Source organism: Protopterus annectens, chromosome 11.part0 (assembly GCF_019279795.1).
Source record: "Protopterus annectens isolate FY-2018-M chromosome 11.part0, PAN1.0, whole genome shotgun sequence".
In the NCBI taxonomy this organism is placed as follows: domain Eukaryota; kingdom Metazoa; phylum Chordata; order Ceratodontiformes; family Protopteridae; genus Protopterus; species Protopterus annectens.
In genome coordinates this window covers 1,309,600,934-1,309,615,312 of record NC_056745.1, presented here as the reverse complement: position 1 = coordinate 1,309,615,312, position 14,379 = coordinate 1,309,600,934, and the positions used below count along the sequence as shown (strand labels likewise).

The window sequence follows — 14,379 nt, the reverse complement described above, 5'->3', positions numbered from 1 at the left end:
ATGCATTCAAGCCTTGGTTTCTCCTTAACCCCCTATGGCCCTCGATGCATTTGAGCCTTGGTTCCTCCTCAATGCCCTGATCAGCTGTCTGTTCCACCTCCAGAGACATGCTCACGGCCAAAGTCAAGGTGACGTCAGAAATGGGTTTGGCCTGTGACTCCATGTCAGTAGTCGGACACGTACCCCGGTCGACAAACAACTTGGGAGATACTTTGGACGGCAGAGGTACAGCGGAAGGCGTAGGCCAAGGTTTCTTGGCCTTGTGCTTCGATGGCTCGGCACTGGACCCCGAAGTACCTTACATGCACTAAGGTAATAGTTCAAGCTGTGGGTTTTCAAGATAGATAGTGAGACACAAAAGCCTACTTCTAAGGGTCTTGGGAATGAAGGACTGAAACACTGCATGACTTGTGGTCGTGGTTAGGGCCTAGACAAGAGAGACACTGGGTATGGCTGTCCTTATGTAGAATTTGTCTTCTACATTGGCACTTGCCCTTTTTGGATGACTTACCAAAACAGCAGAAGAGAAAAAATATTCTTCAGTGGGGCACTTATCTGAAAATGCTGAGTCGCAAACACTGGAAACTATTAGATGGATGGTTGGAATGGTGTTCTGACTTGCAGCAGAAAAATTCTGAGGATGGTATGTGCATACGTCCCTTTTACGGCCTATGTCCGACTGCAGCCTACGTGCAATATACCACATACCCTGCAGTAGTAAAGACTTTTTTATACTGGTGGACATCTGGTCGTTTCCTGGCAGAGGATATCCCTCAAGTGAAGAATACTGCAGCAAGTGAATTGAAGGGTATCGATACAATACTCCAAAGTAAATTTTCTAAGGTGACAAACAGTATTATATACAGCTACATAATATTGACCAAAAAAAAAATAAGAAAAACATTCAAGTTTGTAAGTTATACATAGGTGTACAACCATGAGTTTTAAAAATAAAGAGAACTGGCTGACAGAGACCGAAGAGATGTCAGTAAGGGTATTACTTTTAACTGATAAGGCCCACACAATTCTATTTTCATTTGAGATTCTTTGCAGAGATACGAGATTCCTAAAGTTTTGGTACAATAATTGGGAATGTGCATCTGTACACTGAAGCGTAGTTTTTTGGACCTTGAGGTACTGTACTGAAAGGTTAAGTGTTTGGAGTTTGTAGAGGTTTATGCAATGATCTTAGCTGCTACAGAAGTGAATGTTTCTGGTTTAAAGTCTGAACAGAAAATATCCTAAAACTGTCTGCTCTCTATACGACAGCTAGGCAGTTAATTCTAGAGATACAAGAGAGAAAGAAAAGTAGTGTTGCTCCTGTGAGGGAGGATTTGTGATTAAACGATTATCCATTTGAAATGGTTTAATGGCGGACATACTTTTCTTGCATGATGAGGGTTAACTATGCAGGTCATATTTCATTCACACATCCTTCAAGCATGCACTTAAACACCACCTATCTAAATCTTGGATATGCTCCTGCTCAACTCCAGGCTAATTTCTTTTCATATTAACACCCCTCCACCTTCTTTCTCTTCTACTGTAAACTCGGTTTTACCTTTATCTTTTTAGTTTTCCCTCTTAGTCTTTCCTCTCTCCTCCCCTACCCTGCTCTTTGCTTTATTTACCTTGTCCACTTCAGTTTTATCTTTCTCTAATTCCACCTCTCTTCATTGTTCAGTCTACTACATTCCCTTCCTTTCTTTCCTAAAGTATAAGCTACTTATTTATTTTTTTTACTTATGCACACCATAAATTCATTCTGCCATAACTAGCATAGATACTAAATGTTATGTAAAATTATTCTATAATTATCTTAAGTAGATCATCTTTTTGTTATATTTGTACTACTGTTTTACTGTACTTCAGTTTCTGTTAAGTGAAATACCATGTCTATAACTGATAATTATGTTATTTGGTTCTACTTGAAAAGTTTTTGTACTTGGGAGTAATTCTCCCTAGCCCTCCACTGAAAATGGGTTCTTTGTGGCTGAAGTGGACTTTCCCGGTAAACAAATGGCAAATAAATAACTAGATATTTCAGTTGAGCCAGAAGGATTCCCTTGCTTACTCTGCAACTCTTGCGAGGGCAAATAGATAGGGAGAAAGGCTATGGTATTAACTAACTTTTTTTTCCTACGAGAGTATGACAGTTCAGGGTTTGGTCCACTCAAATATCACAATATTTAAAGCGTGTCGCACTTTGTTGTTTATACCTTTGATAAGAGAGTTTGGAGATCATGTCAACTTAAGAGTACAGAAAAGTCTACTTTTAGTTTTGATGGTGTTTAGTAGTAGTTTGTGTCTGATTAGCCATTTAAGGGAGTTAGCTTATTTTCAAGTCTGGTTTCAATTAAAGACTCAGAGGTGCTAGATCTGAAAATGATTGCCTTGCATGTAAAGAACCAAAGTAGATGAAGGGGATCATGTGGGAGTTTAATAAATAGGAGACTGGGGGAGAATAATACTTACTGGGAATATGCAGTTATGTATCAAGTACATTTTGGGACACAAACTCCTACAAAAGTATGAGTCATGAATCTCACTTGGCAACTACACAGAAGGGACCTTCAGATTACTGAAATGTGAATGACAGCTGGAAAGTGATGAAAAAAATCAGTGGCTTCAGCTACAAGAATCTTGAGTGCATGAACTGCCTTTCGAGACACTGGTGTACAGAACCATCCCCAGATTTATGGGACATAATAAGCTCTTCACACTTCTATTACACACACCTAAGACACACTGGCTAATGTCCTTTTATGTTATAAATGAATTGGCAGAGAGAGAACAGACTGGCGAATGATGCCCTCATAAATTGGCACTTACTGTGATATATTACCCAGTGTTGCTGCCTAAGCAGCACAGTGCATGACAGGTCATAAAGTGGTGTGAGCAGCTGCAACTACTGCACTACAAGGTGTGCAAGAGGTCATCATATTCAGTAAGCCCTAGTACCTAACTGCACTACAATTCACAGTGGTGCTGCTCATGTAAAAAGCTGTGTGATAGGTCATGGCAGTGTGTGAACACCAAGCTCAGTATGCCAATGTTTTCCAGTGGTGCTAAGCCTGTGATAGACTGGACTACAGGCTATGGCACTGTGTGGGAGCTAATACCCAAATCCATTACTGCCCCCATTTGTGGTATCCTGAGGAGAAAACATCAAAGAAAACAATATGTTTGAAAAAACAAACAAAAAAAAAAAAGGCAAACAAAAAAACAGATTCAAAAGTGATCTAGGCTGGCTCACTTAAGGAGTGAGAGAAAAAAAAAGCAATGTCATAACATCTTATTAAAGGTTCATGAAGACCGTCATTTATAAACCCTTAAAGATAAAGTGTCCTGTCACAATTAAAATAGCAAATGTAAACAACAGCCCCCTATGGCTGTCTGTAACCTCCTAACTATACAGTGTATATAATTTTGCAAAGTTCTTTTGCAAAATGTAGGTCATTTTTACAATTAATTTTGTTAATAAGGACAGCTCCTTGAAAACTGTCTTGAAACTCAAACCTCTGGATATGGCATAGTGAAAGACTGAACCCAGAATGTATCACTACCTACATTAGCATATAAGCTACTATTTTCCCCATGTTAAGTGCAGCACAAGGGGATCTTGCATCTCAATAACTAAGTTGCTAGCTAAATCTCACATGTTGAACACCTCTCATTGAAAATTAATATATGTAATAATTTACTAGTGGTACAATGTAAGTAAGTAGTTGTCCCTCTAAAGAAATATGCAGCTGATTTGTGTTTATCAGCAAAGCATTATGGATAAACCATATTGATGCTTACATTGACATTTTGTGGGTGCGGTCATAAGAGAAAAACAGAGTCAACATTGAAACCAAAACATCAAAAAAAAATCATAATCATCTCTCTCTTGTTTTCAAACCACTTGCAGCTTAGACATCTACAGTCTACCCAAAAATAAAACCAACTGTGCAACACAGATGCATGACAAGTCTAAAAATACACTAACAGCTTCAAGGAAGCAGAGTTATATTTCCTTACCTGAATATAACTGCTAAACGATCTAAGAATACAGTGGGATCAGCTGATATTCCATTATGCGGCTCCTGTGAAAGAAGCTTGAGAGAGAAAAAACATTGGTTACAAAAATATCACAAATATAAATGCTCAGCTTACAAGTAATTTTCAAGAATGCCCTCTTCAGCAGGAAACACTGAGTACATTTTTTGTCTACATTACTAAGTGACTCAAATCTTTACCTCCAGAATTTGAGGCACCTCCTTCACACCCCAGCCTGCTTATACTGTTAGAGAGAGGGTAAAGGATGCACAAGTCCCAGGATCCTTAGCTCTTGAGCCTCATTCAAAAACACAGTGATGCACAACTCTGAGAAGACAGACCATTTGCACAGAATAGGAGACTAACATCTGGAATCTTGCTGTCAAAATGCAGCATTGAAGAGACCCCTGCAGAGGAGCCAAATGAATGGGAATAATGCAACCAACGTAGAAGGCCTTCTCAGATAACATATCTACAATAATTATACTTTCAAGGTTCCACTACCCTGGATGGAATATTTGTGCACAAGCTCAAAAAGTAAAAACTGCAAAGCAGGAAAAAAAGAAGAGAGTAACTTTAACTCTGATGAAGGTCCAAAACTAGCAGTGACTGATAAAGGCATACAATAATAACTAAGTGACAATGCCACAGTTACTTGCCATAGACACATTCTTAAAAACATACCTGAGAAGCAGTTATCTCCCACTTGGAATTTCCTGTCACAGAGATGGCCAGGTCCTTATCAGCCTTCAAGATGACAATGCATCTGTATAGGGAATATAGGGTAGCTGGAAAAAACTTCTCTACCACATGCAAAAGAAATGAAGAGGTGGTCCATCTGCTTGTGCTCATGGACTTTGTGGTCGAATGTGAATCATCATGAAAATCTCAAGAATGGACAATATGTTACTCCCTACTTCAACACCTACACAGAATGTTGGATGAAAAAGTACAGTTCTATGAGGGCACTCACCATAATCACAAACATTAAAATTATGAGGATCACTACATCAGTACCATTCAAAATTAATGTGAGTTATTCTTCAAGGTGGATGCAACATTAGTAAGTCTGACATCTAGAACTTCATACATCCCTTACCATCTAATAAGGCTTTGCCCATGCTGCAGAACAGTTCATGCAATCTTCATTCATTTTTGAGTAACTGAGATAGCAATCAATAAGATTCCCCACTGAGGGTGGGTGTCAAGAGTAAATGGTAGCTCTTTCCATAGGGTCAAAGATTTTGGTACAGGTCAGTGCCTTGAAACTTAGACTTAGAAATCTCCTGACTATGATAAGGAAAGCAAATATGTCAAGGGGAAGGTAAACACTTGAAGATGCCTGCAAGGTGCTCCTTAAGGCTGGAAACCTTTCTATAATGCGCCATTCATAGCAAAGTCAAATGCTTCATAAAAATGTTAAAGATGTTACTGTGATGGAATCTGCAGTAAAAAGGAGGAGACAGGAGTCATAACCAGATAAAAAGGAAACAGATTGTGAACAAAAGGAATAATTTGAGGCAGAATGACATATTTAAAAAAAAAAAAAAAAAAAAAAAACACTTTCAGAATTTACCATCCACATAGTGAAAAAGGTAATGAGACTACACAAGTTCACCAAACATTTGGGAAAACCATGCAAATGTTTGATGTTTACATGAAGAGGCTTGAAGTTACAACAAATAATGATGCTGATTACCTCCAAAGTCAACAGGATGTCATGAAGCCTTAGTCAAAAAATGACAGATTTAGGACAAGGCAGCAGAGACAGTTAAGGGACTTGATCAAACTTAAGAGCAGTGTCAATGGAATGTTTGATTCATAGGTTGGTACTAGGCTATCTGGCCTAGGGCCTATACAGGCCTAGCCATAACAATTCCCTGGCTATTTCTTCCCACACTATTTACTTCCCTGGACCCCTGTCTAGCAGGGTGACTGATGTGATTCCCTGAGGTGAATTTACTTTCTCCCATCCAGTCATCAAGGTTTCTTTTGAAGAGGGCCAAAGAGGTGCTCTGCTTGACATGTATGGGCAGTCTATTCCAGAGTCTGGGGAGTCTCTGGGTCAGGAACCTATCATTCCAGCATGTTTTGTTTATTGTGATGAAAAGCTTTAGATCCTTGGAGCGTGTGGCTCTGAGGGATTGGGATTTCTTTAAGTGTAACATGTCCAGCAGCTCTGGGTTTGACATGGCCTTGTATGTTAAGCAGAGATCGCCTCAGAGTACACGATATGTGACAGAGTATAGCTGGAGTTTTTTAAGGTGGTCAGCACATGGCATCTGCTTTAGGCCTGTGATTCTTTTAGTGAGGTATTTCTGCTGCCTTTCCAGTTGTTGCAGATGTCTTGAGAGGTACATACCAAATGGGGCGTTGTATTCTATGGGTCTAATAAGGGATGAGAACAGTTGGACAATGACCTCCTTTTTCTGGATGAAAAGCCCTTAGTGATGAGGTGTGCCACATAGGATTTCCTGACTTTTGTGGCGATGTGGTTATTGAAGGTGAGACTACTGTCCACCTGCGTCCCCAAGTCTCTTATCACACTTTCAGTGGTTAGTGTACTCCTACCTATGTGGTAAATTCACAGGTACATGTTTTTTCCCAAAGGGGATAAATATACATTTCTTGGCATTGAGCTTGAGCCCATGGCTCTAGCACCAAGCATCTGTTTCTGTAAGGCCATTTTGTAGCGTATCGACATCATTTGGGGATTCAATAATGGCTCCCAGTTTGCAGTCATCTGCGAACTTTGTTAGCCAGAGTCCCTTAGTGTTGGCCTGTACTTCACAGAAGTAGATGCCAAACAAGAGAGGTAAAGCTAGAAAAATAAATGCAGGGTTAGATGGCATTTTGAAGACAGAATAAAAACTGACTGGTTGAACTACATGAAAGGTAGAAATGTGGAAAGGGGCACATTTACTAAAGACACCTTGAGTGCTGTATTAGCAGAACACTTTGATCCTGCTGGAAACAATGGTCAAATATGGAAAAGCCCAGGTTAATAATGATTTGAGTTAAGTTATGAGAAAGCAAGTGTTGCAGACACTGTGGCAACTGGGCAGAAACTGATAGTGGCAGGAAGGTTGCTGATTTTAGAGTAAGATTACTTTCAGGTGACGTTTAGGAGCAGTTCTTGATTTATGGATGCAATAAGTGGAACTGCAAAACAAAGGGATGAAAAGTGAAGCAGCCATTCCTTATGAGATAACTAAGACAATAAGAGTAAAAACAGACTGATACAGTTAAAAATGGAGCAATTGGGAAAGGACGTGGTGGAAGTCGTAGAAACTGATGCATACAGGGAAGCAGAAGAGGAGTGTGAAAAAAAATCCAGTTTAACAGTATACTTGCTTGGACTGCAACAGTGACATCCAAGAGAGGACAGTTAGACTAAGAACTGTGATAGAAACTGGTAGTTTGCAGTAATTGGAAGGGCCATGAATTCGTAATTGGAAATGCCATGAATTCTGTAGCACTAAGACTGTAAAATATAAATGCACACAATGAGTGCCCTAATGGAGAATGATTATTTAAGATGCACTCTGTCATATGAGACACTGATACTTCTTTCTTCCTGGTTCAAGACAAATGGAAATTACCAATCTGAGATATGCTGAATGAGACTGAACAGTGAAAAAAAATGGTGACAAGCCCCTTGGCAACTACAAAGTTTGTTTAAATTGTTGCTGGTCGAATATTCCTCAAAGCTGCTTTTTGTCTGTACTTTAAGAAAGTGATGATTTTTCAAAATTGGCATTACGCCAGATTAAATACAGACTTCGGTGATTCAATTTATCTAAAAGTTAACGCTTCCACAAAAATTTAACATGAACATCCACAGACAATTTAGTTTACATTTTTTTCTTCTGTCTGGTAGACAGATCCCAGGAAAATCAGTCAGTCTTATACAGCTGGTATGAATGAGTGCCTCCTTGATTTTTGATGCACCCCATATCACTGTGGAGTTGGCTATGGCAATATCTAAAAACCTTGGCTTCATGGCTCATCTAAAATCTGAAGCACAAAGATACTGGTCAAAATCTCTCCCAGACTGACAATGCATGATTTTATCCTAGCTGTTCCACCTTTATTTTAGCCTTCAGAGCTGTCAAGCCTGAAGATTCCTTCCTTAGGTGTACAATCATCTGCAGACTCATTAAATGTGATACTCAGGTCTAGCAATCACCTGAGAAGCCAGCTATCTGAATTCTTCTAGAGTGACAAATTGCTGGAACTTGTGTTCTGAGAGACTGCCTTACATATTATCTGCAATTATAGAGAGCTGAGTATATATTTTTTTGGTTATAGAGTTTAACTGTTGCTTAGATCTGTGCTGAAACTATTGTCTCACTGTTCTGAGAGACTGATCGGCAAATATACAGAGCTGAGAATATTTTTTTTGGTTGTAAAGTTTGTACTGTTAGTTTTTGCTTAGATCTCTGTTGAAACTGTTTGTCCACCCACCCTCCATATTTTTGGTTTGTAATTTAAATTTGGTGGCTTTTACAGTTGCCCGCCCCACTGTAGAGTTGATCTGGGACACTCCCCCGTCCCATCTCTTTACCACATTCTACCTAATAAACTCTTTCTGCACTTGCTTTTAGTCCTTTTTAATTTAATTGCATTTTTTAAACTGTGTTTAGTCTAATATAGGGTTGCCACCTTTTCAAATGGCCAAAGTGGGACATTTTTGGTACAAACATCAGATTTTACATGCCGACACACACCAACGGTCAGTACAATGGTTAGAACTTAACTTTTTGCCTAAATAAAAGCTTACTCTTGTAGCATTTTAGTTGCTTATTCTGTTTCTTATAACATTTAGGTATTTTAGATACAGAATAACTGTTTTATGAAACTATTACATAAAATATAGGAAATTATTTTGCCCTAAAATCTCAGGACATTTGCCATTTTTACAATTTTTTGTCAGGACATAACTGCCCAAAGAGGGACTGTCCCTCGCAAAGTGGGACAGGTGGTAACCCTAGTCTAATATTGCTGCACACTCAAGTGTGCTAGCTTGCACGACATCTTAATTGTTTTTTACTACTGTTTTTGCTACTTTTAAGCCTGTTTCCTACCTTTCCTGTAACTAGTGTTACAGATACAGATTTGCTGTATCCAAGACTGTATGTAAGCTTCTGAGTCCCCCAAGCCTTTCTGTGTTGGAGGGAACCCTTCTAGCTTATCAGTGGGAGTGGTAAGCACTAGGTAACCTGTCTACCACATAAGTAGCGGTTCTGGCCCAGAATTTATAGTTATTGGCCGTTTGGGCAATCTCTTCCATCTCTCTCAACTTTCTGATTTGAAAGCCTGTATTTGCACTTGTATCTGTCCTGTAACTCATCTAGTGCAGATACAGATTCTTAGTCTTAGCACTTAAATTTGCTTGTTCATGCTCAGCACTTGTTCAGAACTTGTAAGCACTAAATAAGCTACTAATTACTATAGCACTCTATCTTCCTCATTACCTAGAGGAAAACAGTTTTTGTACTTACATTTCTCACTTGCTTAGAGAAAAACAGCTGTTGTACTCACTTTCCTCACTTATCTAGAGGAAAAACCCTGCAACTCTCTTTTTGTGCGATCTTGCGCACAGAGCAGCGTTGGGCAGCGCCGGTTAGTTGTGGTATACTATTCCCGGCCACACAAAGTCTGTGCTGTAAATTTTCCCTTAGAAAGTACAGTTTTGTACCTACCATAAATGTAGATGTCCGATAGATATGCAACTGCAGTCCTGACATATGGGTTGTCCTGCCTCAGGCAGCCCTTCGGTCGGCCGGATTCCAAATTCTGGGTCCGGCGTCGGCTGATGTCGCCTCCTCCCCGACGTCAGAGCGGCTGGGGTATAAAGGCGTCCGCCAACGCCATCTTCTTCAGTGTTTCTTGCCCCAGATGCCAGGTGCCTTCCAAGGAAGGCTAAATTTTGTGAATGGATAAACAAAAAATTCCAGACATGCATAACAGTAATAAACAGATACACCATAACAGATACCCCCAGCTAATAGGAAAGGGGGGGGAATGGACCCAAGGGAAAAAACAGAGGGGTAGGAGGGAGGGTAAACCTGACTGCAGTTGCATATCTATCGGACATCTACATTTATGGCAGGTACAAAACTGTACTATGTCCTTCAAGAATGCAACTGCAGTCCTGACATATGGGTTGAATACCATAGCCAAGCTGGGGGTGGTAGGACTAAACGGGGGATGGTGTAGCTAGAAGGCCCTGCAGGACTGCCGAAGCAAAGCCTGCTCGGGATCTGGAGTATAATGGCAGGTTGTAGTGTTTGGTAAATGTATGCACGGAGCTCCATGTAGCAGCCTCTAGAATATCTTTTGTAGCCACTCCTCTTAGAAAGGCTGTGGATGTGGCCATAGCTCTGGTGGTGTGTGGTCTAATATTAGCTGGCACACTTTTTCCATGGAAAGAGTAACAGAATCTGATGCAGTGTCCAATCCATTTTGAGATGGTTTGTTTGGTGACTGCTTTTCCTTGCGTCCCAGCAGCATAGGCTACAAACAGTTGGTCAGACTTCCTGGTGGACTTTGTTCTGTCCAAGTAGTAGCGTAGTTGCCTGTGAATGTCTAAAGTATGCAACAGCTTTTCCCCTTTATTTTGAGGGTTAGGAAAGAAAGTAGGCAGGTGAATTGCTTGGTTTAGAGACACTCTGGATATCACCTTAGGCATGAATGAAGGATTGGTCCTAAAAGATACTCTGTCTTGATGAAAGATGAGAAGAGGAGGAACTGCCATGAGGGCCTGTATCTCCGAGACTCTTCTTGCTGAGGTGACTGCCAACAGGAAAACCGTTTTCCAAGAGAGAAATTGCATTTCTGAAGATGCTGCTGGTTCAAAAGGAGGAAGAGTTAATTTTTCCAAGACGTAATTGAGGTCCCATGCAGGAATTGGTGGTTTCCTTGGAGGTTTGATATTCTTTATACCTCTTAGAAATTGTCTTAGCAAGGGATGCAAAAACACAGGTGGATCACAGTTGTAATGTGCTGAGATAGCTGAAGTGTGGATTTTGATGGAAGAGTATGAGAGGCCACTTTAAAACATTTCTGCCAAGTATTCTAATATCTGAGGCATGTTCATCAGTGATGCATCCTGGCCCTTGTTGACATTCCAGATGATGAATCTCTTCCATTTGGCCGAATAGGTTTTTCTGGTGGAAGGTCTGCGTGCCTCCAGCAAAATATCCTGAACTTTTTTGGAGAGGGAGTCATGGGTCACAGTCATGGAACTCTCCAAGCTGTCAGCTTTAAGGTTTGCAGGTTCTGATGAACAGTTTTGTAATTGTGCTGAGTCAGGAGCAGAGGCCATTGAGGCAAGGGCCACGGTTTGGTGTGAGTTATGCTCAGTAGCAGTGGATACCAGTGCTGCCTTGGCCAGTCTGGAGCTATCAAGATTCCCCTTGGTTGTTCTGCCTTGATCTTCAGTAACACCTTGGTGAGTAAGGGTAGAGGAGGGAATGCATAAATTGTTAGGGCATTCCAGCTGAAGGAAAGAGCATCCATTCTCCAGGCTAGAGGATGGTGTATCCTTGTGCAGAACCTTTCCAGGTGATGATTGAGATGAGATGCAAAAAGGTCTATGTCTGGTCTTCCCCATGCAGTTGTTATTTGTGAGAAAATGCTTGGGTGTAGCATCCATTCGTGTGGACCCAAGAAATTTCTGCTCAACCTGTCTGCCAGAACACTGTCCTTGCCCGGAACAAACTGGGATTGCAAGTAGATGCTCAGTTTCAGGGATTTTTCCCCAAATAGTCACTGTTAGTCTGCAGAGGGGGTAGGAATGAGTGCCCCCTTGTTTGTTTATGTACCACATGACAGTGGTGTTGTCTGTCCTTATTAGTAGATGACCTTGCTGAAGAGATTTTCCAAGGCTTCTATTGCATGTATCACTGCCAACATCTCTTTTTGATTTATGTGCTGATGCATTTCCATGGGAGTCCATTGCCCTTGAATGCATCTGCCGTCCATGTGCGCCCCCCATCCATGGTCTGAGGCATCTGTTGTAATAGTCTGACTTGTTGGAGCTTTGTTGAAAGGCATGCCTTCGTTTAAGTGGCTTGCTTGAGCCCACCACAAAAATTCCCTTTGCAGGCATGGTATGAGTGGTATTATGTCTTCTAGGTTGTGGCTGCGTTGAGACCACAAGCTTTTTGGGTACCATTGCAGCTTTCTCATGTGTAGTCTTGCCAGAGGGATTAGAAGAACACAAGATGCCATGAACCCCAAGGCCTGCAGGGTCTTCCTTGTGGACAGGTGGGTTAGTTTTGCTAGGCTTTTGAAGTAATCTGTTAAATGCTCTTATTTCTCCTCTGTGAGGAAGGCCATATGTAGCTGTGTGTCCAGATTTGCTCCTAGAAAAATAATCTCTTGGGATGGCAGTAGTCTTGATTTTTGAATGTTGACTGTGTATCCCAAAGCCTGCAGCAATTGAATGACATAATCCAAGTGTTTCTGTCTGCTTGTATGAGGCAGTCGTCCAGGTAAGGGTATATTTGAATCCCCTGGAGTCTGCAATGTGCCACTACTGATGACAGGCATTTCGTGAATACTCTGGGCGCAGTAGATAATCCAAACGGCAATGCTGAGAATTGATAGTGCTCTGTTCCTGCAAGAAATCTGAGGTATCTTCTGCAACTGTGTCTGATAGGGACATGCAGGTATGCCTCCTTGAGGTCCAGAGGAACCAGCCAAGACCCCTTGCCCAGCATGGGAAGAAGTTGCTGTAATGTCAGCATCTTGAATTTTGGCACCATGAGAAAAGTATTTAGAACGGACAAGTCCAAAATAGGACTCCATTGCTTTTCTTTTCTTGGAACAAGGAACAGTCTTGAGTAAAATCCCTGGCCTTGCTCCAGAGGAGGAACCTTCTCGATTGCTTTTATTTGTAACAGCTTTGAGACTTCTATGAGTGCCTCTGCCCTTTGATTTTGTGGCAGGTTTGGCATGCCTTGTCCCGTTCGTAAGGTATGGAAGTGGAACCTGTAACCTCTGTCTATTATGTCCAGAATCCAATTGTCCTTTGTTATAATGTGCCAGTTTTTTGAGAATAGAGATAATTTTCTGCCTAGAGGTGCTTCTCTTTGAGCCTTGGTAGGCGGGGTGAAAGGTAAGTCATTGTGATTGTCCCTGTGGTGCAGGTGAACTACCTGTGCCACTTCTCTGATTTTGTGGTTGCCATTGGCGGCCCCTGTAGGAGCCTCGGTATTGCCCTCTACCTCGTGCACGCCTGTTCTTTCCCCTTTGAAACCTGTCTGAGTCTGGAAAGGACCTATTCTTTGAAGGCCAATTCCTGCTGAATCTGGGTGGCTGAACCTGGAGGAAATCCTTTACTGTCTGAACTGATTTTGCCTTCTCTTCAATAGACTTCAACACATCCTGAGCATTAGCACCAAAAAGCTTGTGTTTATCCAGAGGTGCATCCAGGAGCTTTACTTTAACATGATCCGGCAGTGGCTGCTCTTTCAACCAAGCATGTCTACGGATAACAGCCCCTGTCATAGCTGCCCTACATGAAGCCTCCAATGCATCACAACCACACTGAAGAAAATGATTGCTAACCTGCTGAGTGTTATGAACCAAATCCTGCAATGCCTTTTTATCTATAGGCTCAGGAGAGGCTAACTTTTTCTGCAAATCATCCAGTAAATAATCCTGGTACTGAAACATATGAAAAAGACAGTTAAGTGACCTCAAGGCAAGGGTGGAAGAGGTATAAACTTTTTTACCCCATCTCTCCAGGGACCTTGCTTCCCTGTCAGCTGGCAGTGGATTATTGGCTGAGGAGGTAGCCACTCATTTGGGGCCCTGTGAAATAGTTTCTTGATCCACAGAGTGGGCCTTAAAGAGATGCTTGTGAGTGTCAGGGACCCTGTAATATATGTCAGGCTTGACAGGAGCAGGAGGGAGAGAATCAGGGGAAGCACTGGAGTCTGAGAATACATCATCCAGGACATCCAAAACTGGAGGGATAGCTAAAGGTCTGTGCTGGGGTAACTTAAGGAAGGTACGTAGCCTTTTCCTAGAATCAGAAAATTCCTGACCCTGCCATTTAATATGTTCCCTCATGGAGTGGAAGACTTCACCGAAAGAAAAATCCTCCGGGGGGGGGGGGGAGGCAGAGGGAATTAATTCCTCAGCATCAGAGTCCTCATAGGCCTGGAAGGATTCTTCTTGGGTATCTGAATGCACTGAATCCCCAGAGGCTTCATCTGAAGAGAGGTTGTCTGCCTGCTCAGTCCTAGGCCTTTTTTTCTGCAGGCGGTTGAGAACCTCTGTCTGGGTGGGGCTGAGACCCTCTGATAAGAGAGATTAGATCTG

General features: G+C 41.5%; 1 protein-coding gene across 1 annotated transcript in view; it reads right to left on the bottom strand.

The window, feature by feature from the left end:
* The window catches only part of TNPO3 (transportin 3), a 2,808,908-nt gene that overhangs the window by 1,549,088 nt on the left and 1,245,441 nt on the right, over positions 1–14,379 (bottom strand). The window contains exon 13 of the mRNA XM_044088630.1: positions 4,024–4,100. Coding sequence (XP_043944565.1) covers positions 4,024–4,100 — 77 coding nt within the window. The remainder of the gene's footprint in view (positions 1–4,023; positions 4,101–14,379) is intronic.